The sequence below is a fragment of the Oryza brachyantha genome, chromosome 1 (genome assembly GCF_000231095.2).
Source record: "Oryza brachyantha chromosome 1, ObraRS2, whole genome shotgun sequence".
Lineage (NCBI taxonomy): Eukaryota > Viridiplantae > Streptophyta > Magnoliopsida > Poales > Poaceae > Oryza > Oryza brachyantha.
The window spans coordinates 6,271,277-6,288,146 of record NC_023163.2 but is presented as its reverse complement, the minus strand read 5'-3'; the positions used below and the strand labels follow the sequence as shown (position 1 = coordinate 6,288,146).

Below are 16,870 nucleotides of genomic sequence, written 5' to 3'. Positions count from 1 at the left end.
GATGGTAAGCCAATGTTCATGACAGGAGAAGCTACCTGCTGGAGTGGATAGGAGGTGGTGACAAATCTAGTAGGAAGAGCTACCACACATAAAGGAGGACTATGATGGAGCAAGAGAATTTGGAGGATGAGGGAGCAAGGGTTGGAAGAAGAGCATCTCTAACAGATCATCTATCTTATCCTTCATGCTAGAAATAAAGAATGAAGAGTAAAAAATTAAGCTTCAGTAGAACATTCATCTCGTCAGCTATTTTTAGATATCATCTATATTAGGAGAGAGAAATTAAATGTTCTCTCTTCATCCTCTAAAGAGTATGGAGGATGTCATGTATAGATGATCTGCTGAAGTATAAAGAGATATAAAGGATGAAACTATTTTAGATGATCGTTCAAATGAAGATAGTGATGATCAAATTTAGATGAGCTGTTGGGGATGCTCTAAAGAGGCTGGTGCGATTTGGTGGACCTCGCTAATGCCAGAAACTTAACAATGCCAGGTGAGGTGAAGGATAGTTGGGTGCAACCAATGAAATCTCCGTGTGATGCATGGAGTGTTGTATGGAGAATTTCTTCTTATTAGTTGCTAATACAAAATTGGTCATTTCTTGCCTTCTTAGAAAATGGTGGTCATTCCTTGCCTTCTTAGAAAATGGTGGTCATTCCTTGCTAAATAATGTCAATCATGTTCAACATTGTAGGCTGGAAGTTTGAAATGCAATGGCTGTAATGATGTATAATCCTGAGCAGGAGATCAGCTGCGAGCCTGCAAGGTTTACCTGGAAGCTCTCCGTACACCTAAAACGACATGGGCTATCATTCCGTCTCTTGTCGTTTGATGGTTTTTGTCCAGCTAATTCTTCGTTCACCTATCGAAAGCAAGTTTCAATCCTATTTTCAAAATTTTCAAACAACTTGATGAAAAATAATGAAGATGCGATAGAGATATATAACGAGGAAAATTTTCAAGGAAGAAACCAACAGGCATTGACTTGCTGTGTTGCATACTGAGAGAGAGAGAAGAACTTCTCTTTGGATCCGGTTTCTCTCGAGTCATGTGAAACTGCTCGGGTTTCCTCCTTGTTGGTGACTTCTGAGACTCTTTTTGTGTTTTTGAATCAAGTGAGATATATAGCGGCTTTACGGCAAAATTTTCATAAGTAATAACCACGTGTATTTTTCATGTAGGCGTAATCGCTAAATGATATATTTAGAAACATAACATAATTTATGAAAAACTTTTATATGTGTTCTTATCGATCAAAATAAAGCACGATTAAAAAACTCTAAAATCAACTTAAAATTAAGATTGAAATTTTAAATATTGATTTATAAACATAAACAAAAGTAAAAGGATAAGATTGATGGGTATAAAGTCAAATTGTGTACGGAACCGACCATCTACGATGCATGCATCATTATGTGTTATTAGAAGACAATAACTTTATTTGTGAAAACAGTATTAGGAACATAAAATTATTGAGCTGGTTACCGTGCTCTTCAACGGTTGTATTTTATTTATAGCTCTATTATATGTAGAAAAATATTATACTACCCATGTGTTATATATTGGTAATATAAATAAATTTGATCCATTAAATTAATAAAATAAACAGTCTAATAAGTTATACTGCTAGTAGATGGTACCGTAAAACACCTAAAATTATTTAATATTCTCTTATTTTTCATGTTTTGATTACTGACTTTTGAACCTACACCGATTATTTATATTATTGAAAAATATGTATTTACTTTATTGTGGTTTACCTTGAAGAAACTTTAAACATTACTTATACTTTGACTACCAAATAATAAATAAGATGAATAATTAAACATATATTAAATATTAATAGTATCAAAAATATTAAAGCAGCGAAAACATCATATTATAGTTTAAGTGCAGCAAGAAGTTTGATTTTAGACAGGTTATTAATTGATCAAATTTTGTCGCTTGTTGACCTCACCACCTTGTCCATCTCTTTCTTATCCAATAACACGCAAATCTCTTGCCGGTTCTTAGAAAACAGATGCAAAGATACTTCTAACCTTGCGGTGATATTTTAATTTCATTGTGAGTGGTTCGTGCATGCAATAATTAGCACGGCACCGGACAACCCATTGGTCCAAGTGGACTGATAGCTACAAATCGATCGGTAGCTCAACTGTAGCTTCAGAGAGTCCAAGCAAACAATAAAACTAACTTTAAGTTGACTTAGACGGTCGCAGCATCTCTTATCTCCAGCATCAAATGTAATACTACCTCCGTTCCCGTTTACTAACGTAAGATGTTTAACTTTTCTGGTTACGATCATTCATCTTATTTTAAAAATTAGTATAAAAATAAAAAATGACAAGTGCTTAAAGTTCAGTCACAAGCAAAATAAATGATATTTCTATAATTATTTGAATAAGACAAATGGTCAAATATTATAAAAAAAAGTCAAACATCTTACATTATGAAACGGAGGGAGTATAGCAATTCTAGCAACCAGCAGGATGGAACGGGTGTCCTACCCATTAATTTTTGAGATTAACGCGCATCACCGAAATTTTTGGCCCGTTGGTGCAACTAGCCAGTACACACTGTTTGGACAAGCTTCTATGGGTTATTTGGTTCATAGTCACATGTTAGCATACTTGGCCATACCTTAAGTTTTGTAGCTTTGGTCAAGTTAGGTATGTGCTGGTCTTACTGTCACACTTATGATAAGATATTTTTAATAGCATTTTAGATGGTCGCCTTTTTGTTTTTTAAGGAAAAACCAAACAACATGTTTGGAACCAAAAGATAATTTTTAAATAAAACTTGTATATACATGTTCTTAACGATATAAAAAAATAATATTGAAAAATAAAATACGATAAAAAACCCTCCAAAATAAACTTCAAATTTAAAATTATAAATCTAAAATTTATCTTATAAGCATAACCAATGCGAAAAGATGGGGGTGCTAGTCAAATGTGTTATTGTCTCAAAAAGTGTGGCAATATTGTGACCTTCTAGGCGCCAATTTGTTTAGCTGACCTTAGGCATGCTCGGCTCAAAAACTATGGCAGTCCAGCCCCATAGTCTCTCAAAATCTACCATTTCTCGACGAGCAATTTTACCATTCCTAAGAAGGTGTTAGGAGGTATTATTTTTTTCTATGTAAAATTTGGTACCTAGCTCTTGGTACCTTTGAGCATTTCCAACAATTCATCTATCACATCCTCAGGATAAAAGGTAAAGATTAAACTCCAGCAGGACATCTATCTCATCCTCTATTTTTAGATGCCATCCATATTTAGAGAGAAACTCTATATTTGGATGTTCTCTCTCCATTCTCCAAAAAAATATGGAGGATGTCATATATGGATGATCTGCTGAAGTACAAAGAGATATAGATGATGAAACTGTTTTAAATGATCATGGATAATCAAATTTAGATAATCTGTTAGGGATGCTCTTAGATTCTAGAAGGTATTAAATTTTATATAGAAAACAGTGGTACCTCATGGTACCTCTTCAAGATGGAAAAAATGCTCTTTCTCAACAGTATAGGTTATCGCATATAGGTTATAAGAAGTTGTAAATATAAAATCTAGCAAATAAATTAGAAGTGAGAAGCTAGGAAACATCCATTTGTTTCTTGGAATATTAAGCTCCTCCAAAACAGGGTTTGATCACTGATCAGTCATCTGGAGTATTACTTCTCTCTATATTAATTACCAATATGAATTGTTCAAAATATAAGTTATTTTATCATTTTTAAAAAGATACCAAAACGTATTTTTATCTTCAGATACTTTGCAAATCAAGGTCCTAAGGTTTTAGCGTAAAGATTTCGTACCTCTAAATATTTAACACTTGAGGTACCGAATTTTTATAATAAATAAATATTATAGTCGTTGATATCTTAGTAAAGTTTCCCGAATTGCCCGTGTTACTCGTAATACTATTTGTATTAAAGATTGCCTGTGGAAACATATATGCACTTTAAGCCGTAAAAATCCATCTTCCACCCATCACTACTATACAGTGATATATTGTTATGGGTTACACGAGCGCACGGCCTGCTGCTGGTATTAATATTTCATAGATTTCAGTACTAATACCATCTCATGGGAAAGAAACAAATGGGAAAGAAACAAAAGGACGAGTGTACCTCATATTTACAAACGAAATTTAATTTCTAAATAAAAATTTTATATACGTATTCTTAAAGATTTAAAAGACAAAACTGAAAAATAAAATTTAGTAAAAAATCCTAAAATCAACACAAATTAAAAATTAAAGATTTAAATTTTGTTTTGTAAGCGTATATCAGCGAAAGGATCAGAGAAAATTAACGGCTATTCATAGAAGTACACCTGTATGACTGTATCTATCGATCATTGCACGGACAGAGAAAATTAAAAACCCACTACACTTGCGTGTCATAAGCGCGCGCGGCGCGCTAGCTAAGCTACTACCTCCGTCCTATAATAATCTAATTTTTCGTTTTTCCATGTCTAATATTTGACCATTTATTTTATTTGAAAAATTTATATAAAAATTTAAAAAAATTAGTCACGTATAAAGTCATATTCATATTTTATCATCTAGTAACAATAAAAATATTAATAATAAAAAAATTTCAAATAAGATGAATGATCAAACGTTAGACACGGAAAATGAAAAATAAGATTATTACGAGACGGAAGACAGTAGCTCGTAGAGTCATATAGTACAAAATTTCAAATGAATCACACGCAAGCGACCGGTTTGTCGAGAGGCGGAGACGCGCGCGCACTCGAGCTCGCATCATATCGCGTTGACGCGGCGGGAGAGAGGGAAAAAAAAGAACACGCGATACCTTTCCTGCGGTGGCGCATCAGTCGGTCGCCATAGGCCCCCATCGGCTAATCCGCTACGGCTGCTACAGCACGCTAGCTCCAGCTAGAGTCGTCGTCGCCGGACGAGACCGACGACCCCCCCCCCCCCCCCCCCCCCACACCCGCCGCCGCCGCTCCCACTGGCGCCGATCAAGTTGCCTGCAAAGCGACGCGAAGCGCGGGGCCCGGTTTGTCGTGAATCATGATCTCGACATGGCGAACTCGCGATCGAGTGACACCGGCCGCGGCCGTGCGGTGCGCGCGGGAGAGAGCTAGACCAGGCTAGTCAACGGCCGGGCGCCGCGTGTCTCTGTCGGTCGCCGTCCACGTACGTACACACGCTCGCGAGTCCACGGGCTTTCCATCCTGCTACGCTAGCTTTTTCTACGCTTTCTGCAGCGACGGCCTAACACTAACACTAGATTGCAATTATACCCGTTTACCCGTGAGTAAAAATCCTAATGTGGTCAGGTTTGTTCTCTATTTAGTACCCTAGGTATTTTGTTGGGTCAAAATTAGCACCCAACAGGTAAATGGGTACAGGTATGGGTAGACAGTACTCATACCCATCTCGCCCGTTTACCCGTTTATAGACGACTGACATATGGGCCCAACTATCCATATATATAAGAAATTTTAGGTTTTCATCCAAAGCAAAATCATCCCAATCTCCCACCCAGCTGCCGTCCCTCTATCCTCCCCCCTCCGCCGTCGGCGTGCCCATCCCATCGACAACGATGATGACGTCGTTGCCGAGGATCCGACGGTAGCCGAGGCCACCACACCCGTCCCCGTGTGGCCATGCCCGACACCGGCTGAGGCCATCGTCCCCGCCCCGTCGACGCCGGCCGAGGCCGCCGCCCCCATCCCGGTCCTCGCCGACACCGCTCGAGGCCGCCGCCCCCATCTCGATCCAGCACCCGCATCTGACGACGACGCATCCGTCGCTGCCGAGGATTCGAGGCTGAGGCCACCACCCCGTCCCCGCCGACGTCGTCACCCCCATCCCAGTCCGGCGCCCGCATCCGACGATGCCGCTGCCTCATCCGTTGTTGCCTCCATCTTCTTTGTCTAGTTTTTTGGCTGCTACATTGCCTTGTGATTGGCGCGTAAACGGGTATTTTCAAGGTATACGCCGCCCGCGGGTATCGGGTATGGGTAAAGGTTATTGCTTGTGATGTAGTAACGGGTATACCCTTGGGCATAATTTCACAGGTACAGATATTGATAGACAGTACTCGTACCCGATTGCCATCCCTACCTAACACATCGCCATCCGTACATTAATATTGGTGTCGTCATGCACGGGATGTATATGTATGTGCAAGATTCTCAGATGAGCTCAGGATTGAATATTTGTGAATTGTATATTTACCTTTTTTAAAAAAGATACGAGGAGATAATATATTTTTATGTAAAATTTTAATATCTTCAAAAAGTAATCAAATTTTACGATGAAAGTTTGATACTTGCTGGTGCTTTCTTAAGAATAATAAAATTTATTGATTTTTTTATCATCTAAAATAGTAACATGAGATATCATATAAAAATATTGGTACCTCTGTTAATAGATATCTCAAGATATTTTATCAATACCAAAAATATTCTCAAATTTCTCATTATAAATCTGTCATAACTTGTGATAAACTGATCAATAAGCACACAAATTAGATGTGCACATATTTATAATAAGAGCTTTTTATCATCCTTGAAAAAGTATCTCAAGGTATCACTATTTTTAGTATAAAAAGTGTGGTATTTGAGATACCAAAAATTTATACTAAAATTCTTGATATCTTGAGTTACTTTTCAAATATGATAAAAAAGCCCTTATAATCAAGTGTGTCAGAGTACTGGATTGACCATTTGCATATACGAATCCATTTAAATTGGCCACGATCTATATACTCCAATTTGGCATGTAAGTGCTCACTGGATTGAGTTTGGGACTAGAGAATCGGTTCTTAAACTTTCTCGTCCATGTTATATTTAGCCTATATTTAGCCTCTCGTACTCTTACAACACAGAATCAATCCACGCTCTAGAATTATCCAATTGCGTTACTTGGATCCATGTACTCTCAAAATGCAGAAATAACACTTTAAACTTGGTTTCATGTCGGTCACTAGTTCAAATAGTCACTACCTCCTTATTAAACTTGTTCGAATGTGTCACTTGGGCTCTCGTAGAATTAGCATTTTTAAACTTATTCGGATGTGTCACTTATGCTATACTCTCAAAATACATAATTAGCACAACCATCTTATTCAAATGTGTTACTCAGGTTAATTATCGTACTCTCAAAATACACCATTAGAACCCTAAACTTGTATTAGTGTCTATCACTAGTCCAAATAGTTGTCTGCTAGTCTGCTACTGCCCGTGCTAACATGGAACTATTAATTGTAGATTTAGTGCACTATTTCTGGGGGGTGGATTTTAAACCCTCGAGGGGATGTCCCCTCGTTTATTGCATGCTATCCAAATAGTCATCAAAAAATTTGAAAAAAATCGTGAAGATAGATTAGTATAAGATACATCACTACACAAACATGCAAGTTCAAATATGACTTCTACAATCCATAACAAAAATAACAAATATGACTATAAGTATACGTATACTATTCAGAGTTCAATTTGTTATTTTTGTCATGGATTGTAGAAGTCATATTTGTGCATGTTTGTGTAGTGATATATCTTATATTAATCTAATCTTCACAATTTTTTGAATATTTTTTATGACTATTTAGACAGCGTGCAATAGACGAGGGGATATCCCCTCGAGAGTTTAGAATACTTTCCCCTATTTCCGTGAGCGGAGTGAGTTGATGACCGTTTGAAATCAAAACATGTTTAGAGTACGAATTCTACATTTTGACAGTACGGACATATAAATAACACAAGTAACAAGTGAAGAATGCTAATTTTGAATTTTGAGAGTACATCGACATAAGTGACATGGCGAACACAGGTTTAAGAGAACTAGCATGCACTTTACTCTTGAGGAATTTTTGCTGGATTTTCCCGTAATGAAATATCACTAATTTAATTTACCTTTATAAAGATGAAAATCATTAAGTTTTCACTGTTCATGAATAGCTGGCCTAATTTGTTTTGAGTGGCAAAACTGCACATGAAAAACGGATGCAGTGGTACCTGCAAGATTTTATCTTATTTGTCAACTTGGCCACACAGAAGACAGCAGTTCTATACAATAAGAGTTTTGCCAATACGAGTTTTTTTATCATTTTTAAAAAAGTATCTCAAGTTATCACGTTTTTTATATAAAAGGTATAATAACTTTGTATCTTTAGGTACCAAAAATTTATACTAAATTTTTTGGTACCTTAAGATACTTTTCAAGGATGATAAAAAAAACCAACAATAATTAACATTCAAACAAAATTAGCCCAGCATCTATATCAAAGAAGTCACAGGAAACTCAAGTAGAGGGGGGAAATTTTATTTAATGTCATCAAAATTTGGCTCGGTAAATTCATATGTGTAATAAGAGATTTGTTTCAGTTCAACAAAAAGTAATAAAAAATATCTCGAGATTTCGGTACCTCGCGGTACCAAATCATTTCTGATTGTTAGACCGGAACAAATCTCGTATAATAAATCAAACAAGCTGTATAGCTCGAAGCGTAGCAACAGCCTTTGGCCCTTGGTCTTATTGCCAACAGATGGGACCAGCTGTCAACTTTGTGCTAGACAGGGATTAAGACTAAAATGGGACTTCCGAATTGCTTTGTCGGCAACAACTACTTTCTGCAAAGGAGAAAAAGGGCCAAATACACATATCTGAAATGACAAATGACAATTCTCAAGTTCAGGTTCCCCGTTCACAGCTGCTAGAGATGACAGTTCTGGCATATTAGCCGGCGGCTTGCCTTCACATATCATTTTCCAATTGGTGGAAAGGTTGATGATCGATGAATATATATGGTTTGAAGAAAGACCACCTAAAATAAATGCCATGGCTCGGAGCTTAACAAAATTGAGATGTGTAGAAACGATGTGTTCAAGCCTTTTCTTAGCTTATTATTAGATCGGTAGATTGGTTTTGGTCCTTAATTATTCCTTAAGGAGGTATATATATTATAGGGTTAATTAGATTCATGCTATTATAAATTTATCATTTTTGAAATATATCATTACTATTCAATTATTCGATTAATTGTAAAAATACCATTATAATTTCAGAACTATTTAAAATATATCACTCTATATCCTTTTGGTGTATTTTTTTAAATAGACCATATTGCCCCCTTTGCTTTTCACCGTGCTTTGATATGTGCAAAGGGCAATTTAGTCTAAAAATGACATATCTGAAATAGTTCTAAAATTATAGTGGCATCTCTACAATTAGTCGAATAGTAATTACATATTTTAAACTGACAAATTTATAATTGCATGGATCTAATTAACCCTATATTTTACCTTTACACTAAGTAGGTAATTAGACGTATATAAAATTATCACTAATTGGTTGAATACACGTACATTGTTATAAAAAGAAGGAAAGAAAAGAGAGGAACACATTATAAGCTGGGGGAGTATATTTAAGGATTTGCCACTCATAGATGTGTCAAAAAATCTCAAAAAAATACTTAAAAATCTCTAAAAATGAAAAAAATTTGTGTGCTACGAGATTTTGATATCAAGAATCTAGTGAGCCATATAAATTGAAATTTAGAGATGATTTGATATGTTTTTGAACCCCGACTCACGGAGCAGCCGGTGAGTTGCAACTCACCGTAGCTAGAATATATATATATATATATATATATATATATATATATATATACATATATATATATATACACATATACATATATATATATATACACATATACATATATATACACATATATATATGAGAAATTCTATGTTCTTGAGAAAATAACTAAAGATATAAAATTTTTAATGTACCCTTTTGGTACCTCGATGTACCACGAACATTTTATATAGTAGAGAATAGGACATTTTTTATTATCCTTGAAAAATATATCTAGATATTAAATTTTACACTCAAAATTTATAAATATTGGTACTTAAGATATAAAATACCTAGATATACCAAAATTAACACTAGGAATTTACGATATCTTCTGGTATAGTAACATTGTTCTATCGAATATGGTAGCTCAAGTTACTATCTTAAGTATGATTAAAGAAACACTTTACTCGTAGCTTAAAACCTTATGTTGGAAAACAGACCACGGTAAATAAAAATTCTAAAATCAACACTAAAATTAAATTTTAGAATTTAATTTTTAAGTGTGGACGATAAGTCAATAATCAAAGAATGAAAACAGTACTGCACCTATCTTTTTCAAAGGGTACTACTGCGGTAACTCTATCTCCGCCCGTATTAAGACAAGATATAGGTGGGGAAGGTACATGAGGGAGTAAAGCTACTTTTGTTTCGAAAGGGTAACATTACAACTTTAGACTGAAACAAAAGAAAAGATAATTATTACCCACCAGCCATAGAATTTTTTTTGACTGCCAACTTCTATTTCCAAGGAGGATGGCTAGAGCACGGCATCCCGTCGTACAGTATGGTATATTTAATGATTCAAATCCCGCGCATGCAAACCCATATGCCCCGCCTCCCGCACGTCCTTGCCTCCACGCGTCGCTCGCCTATGCACGGTGTGCTGCCACACGACGCTCTTGCCGCAACGTGCTGCGTCTGCGCGTCGCGTGCCTCCACGCGCCTCCCACGCCGTGCTCTTGCCGCAGCGTGCCGCACGCCTTCGCGGGCCTCCCGCCACCACTGCCTCTGATGTGTTTCGCGCCGTCACGCGTCGCTGATAAGAAATGATACCCCTGATACGATACCAGATGATTGGTACCACATAATACCAGTTGGTATCATCTAGTATTATAGCGTTGTGCGATAAGGACAGCTCGAGGGATTCAGAGTGCACATGATACTAGGTGGTACCATATGATGTTAGCATATACCAATAAGTATCAGTAAGTATCGATAGGTATCACTTGATTTCCATATGAAAATCTAAATGATACTGATTAGTATCAAAAGTGTCATATGATACCAAAAGATATACCCCTGATATGATACCAGTTGGTATCATCTAGTATCATAGCGTTGTGCGACAAGGGCAGCTCGAGGGATTCAGAGTGCACATGATACCATGTGGTACCATATGATGTCAGAATGTAACAACGGGTATCAGTAAGTATCGATAGGTATCACTTGATTCCCATATAAAAATCTGGATAATACTAATTAATATCAATAAGTGTCAGATGATACCAAAAGATACCAGAGGGTATCAGCAGATTGGATGGCTATGCACTCCTCCGACGAACCCACCTCCATCGCCGGTAGCCGCGCGCGGGGCGAAAAGGAGATTGGATGGCTACTAGCTAAGCTAGCTAACGGTTGCGACATCGGGAGAGGACAGGCGTGTGTTTGACGTATGCAGCAGCTAGCCGTGAATGCATATACATACTCTCGAGCTGGCTGTTCATCAATCTACATAGTAAAATTAGTTGAGGTCACGTGCGCCGTCGGCTGGCTAATCACGTGGCAGCAAATACATCTAAGGCAAAACTTCATTTAACTATTCCGTATTTAACTATTCCGTTCGAACGGATTCCCGTTCCATAGTTTTTCTGATAACGAAAATATGTTATGAAATCGTTAAATTCGAAAAAGTTTGATCGTTCTAGATCCCACTGTCGATGTAATTAAGGGCGTAGGCAGAACGTCAAAACTCGCTGCGGAGATAAACATGATATGCTTCTGTGCAATTATTTCCCAATCAATCTGCTGACAACACGTGAAAGCTAGTACCTGAGTACCAGTAGAACATGAAAACTCAAATACGGGCGACTGCAAATCGCCTGCGTCACGCCGTACTTGTGATTACAGGGACAAACTTTGAACTTTCAGTTTTAAATTTGAATTTAATTTTAGGATATTTTTTATCAAAGTTTATTTTCAACATTAGATTTTAAATCGTTGAAAATATATATAATTCTTTTTTAAATTATTATTTACAAATATAACGTTTACAATCACCCTATACATGCGACGAGACAAAGCGCTACACCGTAGCTGAACATTTTTCTCCGCGCAGTTTGACCATTGCTCACATGCATATGCATTGCACCTCGGTTGAAAGGATACCTCGATCATGAGCGTGCAGTTTCCTACCATTTTACATCTGAAACCGCGCAGACTTCACTTGGAAAATCTCGCGTGGACGGCCGGCCGCCCGCGCGCCGCCGTACTCTCCGACCGGGACCGGCCGGCCAGACGCGAGCGACCCGTCTGCAGGCGACGCCAAAAAAATCAACCGAGAGAGCCGGTCTCTGCCGGCCGTCGCGGACGGCAAGAAGCCAGCGTAGCGTAGCGTAGACGACGCCCGGCCGGCCGGCCAGCTGCGCGCGGCGAGGAGGGAAAAGAGAAAAGAATAGCCCCCAACCGTGTGGCGACCGCGTCAAATAACGAATTGTCACGTAACCGGCATCCCCCCCCCCCCCCCCCCCCCCAGGTCCAAAGCTGACGGACGCAACGCCGACTACTCGCTCGCTCGCGCGACGGCGAGGCGCTGGGATTCCGTGTCGAATTCGGGTGCGCCAGCCAACGCCGAGCCGAGCCGAGCTCGATCGCTCCCCGTGATTTTCTCCCGCATCCGCACGGCCGCGCCTCCACATTTTCCCCGTGCGTGCGTCGCCGCGTCCGCTCGGGCAGGCGGAAGGCCCCGCCAGAACGACTCAACTGATCAGGATCACTGGATCACCTTCCTTCAGAATCTCGTAACTTTATAACTGATATGTAAACCCGATAAACACTAAACTTCAAAATGGCATGATCTTGTCGCTGACATGTGAACCTGATAAATCCTAAATCAACGAGGTAATGATACGTACGGCGATTTTGAATGTTGAGGATTTCAATCCCCAGTAGTGGATATGGCCATGCCGATGTGGCACACAGTCAATACAGAAATTAACATATCCCGTGTTCAAACTTCAGAGAGCCAGCGTATGCGTAACGCAAGTCAGTCCGTATACGTACAGTCCAATGGAAGACCGGTAATAGTAATTTGTAAAAGTGCAAATACGTGACGAGCCAGGCTAGGTAGCTGCTGGATACTGACTGGGTCTACGCTGGGGTCTCTGAAAAACTACGGTTCACAAATATCGCATTCACGTAGCCGAGAGAGTTAGCCGGCCGGCCCGGGCCTGGCCGTGACTTCGTTTGAAAAGGCCAATCAGAAGAAAGCGAAACGAAACCAAGCCGTGAAATGAAAATGTTAGATAAAAAGATCTGAGGATATGAACAAACACGTAAGAGAGGTTCCAGTAAGCTGTCATTGTTTCTTTTCTTTTGTTGCTTTGACAAGTATACAAAATTCTCAGGAGGATAGCTATTATTGTACTAATTATTACTGTGGAGTATCAACAGCTGCTTTGCGGGTAGAAAAGAACTAAGAAAAAGCAATGAATTAATACAACTTTTTTTGCTGCTGCAAAACCCGGAAAGAGGGTAAAAAAAGGAAGCGTATACCCATTGTGCCCACTGCACAGCTCGGCCGAGCAATGAAAACCAAAGGAGAGAAATCAAGAACCTATCCTGAACAAAGTAAGAGTAAAAACTTGAAAATCTATGTGAATGACTGATCCGAACTCAATTTTTACTGTGTCTCGCTGTTGGTGTTGTTGCTCGTCGTGTTGTTGCTGCTTGTGTTGTTTTGATTGCTGGTGGTGGCGGCGTTGTTGGCGGTGCTGTTGTTGCCACCGGCCGCTGCGTGCTGGCCGCCGATGATGGACGTGATGGCCGCTGCGAGCGCCACTGTGAAGTTGGGGTCAGCGGTGATCGCCGCCGCCGCGGCGCTGACGGTGTCGGAGAGAGGGCCGGGCAGCTGGCCGATCGCTGGCCTCGGCTGCGCGAACTGCGCGGCGGCAGCCTCGGCCGAGTCGGAGGACATCTGCAGGCCGGAGAACTTGGACTGGTTGTACAGCACCTGCGGCGGCACGGCGAAGGCCGGCGCCACACCGCCGCCTGGCAGCGGCACCTGGAACTGCGGCACCGGCGCGGCCGGGCGCGCGGCGCTGAGCGGGACGGCGTTGGGCGCCCCCGGCGGGGCGTGGGTGAGGTCGAGCGTGACCGTCGGGAACGGCGCCGACGCCGAGATGGTTGCCATGCTCGACGAGCACGGCAGCACGGTGCGCGCCAGGAAGTTGGAGCTCATGAGCCCAGCGGCGCCGTCGGCGCTGGGCATGGACCCCGACAGAAGCATGGACGCCGCCGCCGACGTGGTGGACGCCATCGCCATCGCGGCCGGCGGCAGCGGGTGGTTGTGCGTGCCCTCGTACGTGGTGATCAGGATGGACCGGTCCTCCGCGCACCGTTGCACCTGTTAGTCAATTCCCCGTCACGTACACAAAGTTAGACCAACCAACCAAAGCACCCTCGCCTATACGGTACTAGTACTACTGCCCAGCCCCTTGTACCCATTTGTTTTGACCCGTATCTTAGTGAGTCGTCGCCGTGTCCGGTTACCTGCTTCCGCACCGGGCAGCCGGTGGCCATGGTGCAGCGGTAGTACGCGCGTGGGCAAGGGTTTCCCTTCGCCATCTTCTGCCCGTACTTCCTCCATTGACACCCATCGGCGATCTGCACGAGACCAGATCGAACGATTCAGAATTCGGCACGTTCAGTTTCGTTGTGGCTGCACTGTGTGGTTGCCAGTGGTGGGGGGTGGTTGGTTCTTACGATTGGTGCCTCGGATCGCGCGCGAACGGAGACGCGGGCCTTCCTCATGTTGGCCTCCTGGGCTTGCTGGTCATGGCCCCTGTCCGCCAGCTGCGGCGCCATGGCGCGTCCCGGCAGCCACCCCGCCGCCGTCGAGGGGGCGTCCGGGCTGTCGCCGCGTTCTTGATCCTTGTTGCCAGTAGAGGACGACCTGCGCGGGCTGCCGACCTCCGTCGACGAGTTGGACGGCTCCTCCGCCGCCGCCTCGCCGCCGGCGCCTGACGGGCCCAGATCGAGGAACTGCCTCGGAACCACCGCGGCATCGGCCTTTCCATCCTGAAACACCAAAGTGGGAAGCCAGTTATTTTCCACTTTGGCTAGCTAGGTAGGTGTGTAAGTGTAACCGTAAATAACTCTGTAAATATTGCGTGGTTATTCCGGGTGTAACTTTTACCTGGTGAGGTGGAGGCGGTAGCGGTTGGGTCGGAGGCAGCATCTGGGGCCTTTGCTGCATGAGCGCGACGAGGTGCATCTGCAGCGCCTGGTAGCTGCTGGTCACCTGGGTCAGCATCCCCCGGAGCCGTTGGTTCTCGTCGTTCATGCGGCCCAGCTCCGCCTGCATCTTCGCGAGCTGCAGAACACAAGGGAGAGAAGGAGAGAGAGAGCGTTAATATCGGGCGATCCATGACCAGCGGTCGGGTGGGTCAGCTCAGGCTGCTCAGGTCAGGTCAGATCCACCATGTTCGCCGCGTGGACGGTTTCAGCTCGGTCAAACGTCGATCGAGATCGCGGTGGTGATGATAATTAGGATAGGCTAGAGCTGTATCGGTCACCGGCTGACCGGCCCCGGGCTACCTACCTCGTTGCTGCTCCGGCTCTTCTCGTCGTGATCCGGCCGCGACGCCGCGTCGTCGTCGACCACCATCGACCGGTCGCTCCTCGCGTTGTTCCCGGCGGGAAGGAGCTGCAGCACGCACACGGAAGGCCTCGCTTTGTTAGATCGCCATGGGTAATTAAAACAGAAGCCTTGCATGGCAGGCTGGCAGAACGAGCGAGGAAAAGGCGGTGATGGCTAACGTTAATGGTGAGGTCCTCCTTCTTGATGGCGAGGCCGGCGGCGGCGGCAGACCCCTTGGCGTCGTCCGCCTCGGCACCGGCGGTAGAGACCCGGCTCTTCTTCATGTTCCTCTTCTCGTCGGAGAAGAAGTCCACCTCAATGGACCTTCGTGCCCTGCCGCCGCCGCCGCCGTCGTCCGCCTCCATGCTCCTGTGGAACGGCGCCGGGGAGAGCAGGTTCAAGAAGCCGAGCGGGCGCGGCGACGCGTCGAGAGCGAGCAGCCCACCACCTCCTCCTCCGCCACCACCCAGGTGGCCCTTGTCCATGCAACTGGAGCTCCTCGCCTCCTCCTCCTCCTCCTGATCCTCTTCTTCCCGGAGAAGAGAAAGAGAGAGAAGACTACGACGACGTGGTAGAGAGAGAAAGAACGAGGGAAGAGTGGGGGAGTCTGAAGTCTCTTCCCCGGTGGGGCGAGGCTCGTATAAAAGGGTAGCCCCCTCGAGTCTGACATCAGGAGCTGCGTCAGTGCAGAGCGGACACGTGGCGAGTCCCCATTGGTCCCCGCGTCTGGAGACGACGACTCGGGCCTAGGCCTAGGCGACCGGATCGTCCTTTCCGGCGAGGCGCGGAGACGTCTCTCTCTCTCTCCCTCCCCCATACCGTTTACGTGCGTGTCTACACCTTTTCCTCCTCGTCTCTCTCACGATCTCACCTCTTCCGGATCAGAATCCCAACTCGTTAAGAAAGCGTGAATTTTTCCTGAAGCGACAGCGACCAGGACTGCTAATGGGTTGGATGGAAATAAGTTAAATGAGTTTTTAATTTATATTGTATTTAGTTGGGTGTAAATGGATTATAACTTTAAATGGTCTGGATTTAATTAGGTTATAGAGACAAATAGATTGGTATGGACTGGATTTGGTTAGGTTATTTTAGATTCTAAATGGATTAAATCCGTGGAGGTTAAATGAATCCTTTAATTGGATAGCTAATGGATAAGATAATAGACCTACGTGGAGCCCACATGTAGAAATCGACCAAAATTTACACAAAGTTGCTTTTATACATAACAGATCATCCCACTAAATTTCAGTCAAATTTGATAAATTTTTATAGTGTAAACGTGAGTTTTAAAATTTTAGGTCCGAGTTTATACGTATCAAATGGTGCATCCATTTTGCAAGAGTGGGTTAAATTCATTTTAACCAAATGGGTTGATGC

The 16,870-nt window shown here is 42.6% G+C and overlaps 1 protein-coding gene across 1 annotated transcript; it reads right to left on the bottom strand.

Annotated features, from left to right (window-relative positions):
• Window positions 1–13,186: 13,186 nt before the first annotated feature.
• LOC102710545 (probable WRKY transcription factor 31) lies at window positions 13,187–16,078 on the bottom strand. Its single transcript, XM_040519962.1, has 6 exons — window positions 15,670–16,078; window positions 15,452–15,556; window positions 15,047–15,223; window positions 14,614–14,928; window positions 14,401–14,514; window positions 13,187–14,254 (listed from the first exon to the last, which is right to left on the bottom strand). The coding sequence occupies exons 1-6, from the start codon at window positions 15,973–15,975 to the stop codon at window positions 13,532–13,534; spliced, it is 1,740 nt and encodes a 579-aa protein (XP_040375896.1). The 5' UTR covers window positions 15,976–16,078; the 3' UTR covers window positions 13,187–13,531.
• Window positions 16,079–16,870: the final 792 nt, after the last annotated feature.

Bases quoted from the DNA above. Each gene is read 5' to 3' on its own strand.
- LOC102710545 (XM_040519962.1), bottom strand. From the start codon at position 15,975: ATGGACAAGGGCCACCTGGGTGGTGGCGGAGGAGGAGGTGGTGGGCTG. The intron at 15,224-15,451 runs GTAGGTAGCCCG...TGTGTTCTGCAG, and splicing joins AGAGCCGGAGCAGCAACGAG to CTCGCGAAGATGCAGGCGGA. The intron at 14,255-14,400 runs GTAACCGGACAC...ATTGACTAACAG, and splicing joins GCTGCCCGGTGCGGAAGCAG to GTGCAACGGTGCGCGGAGGA.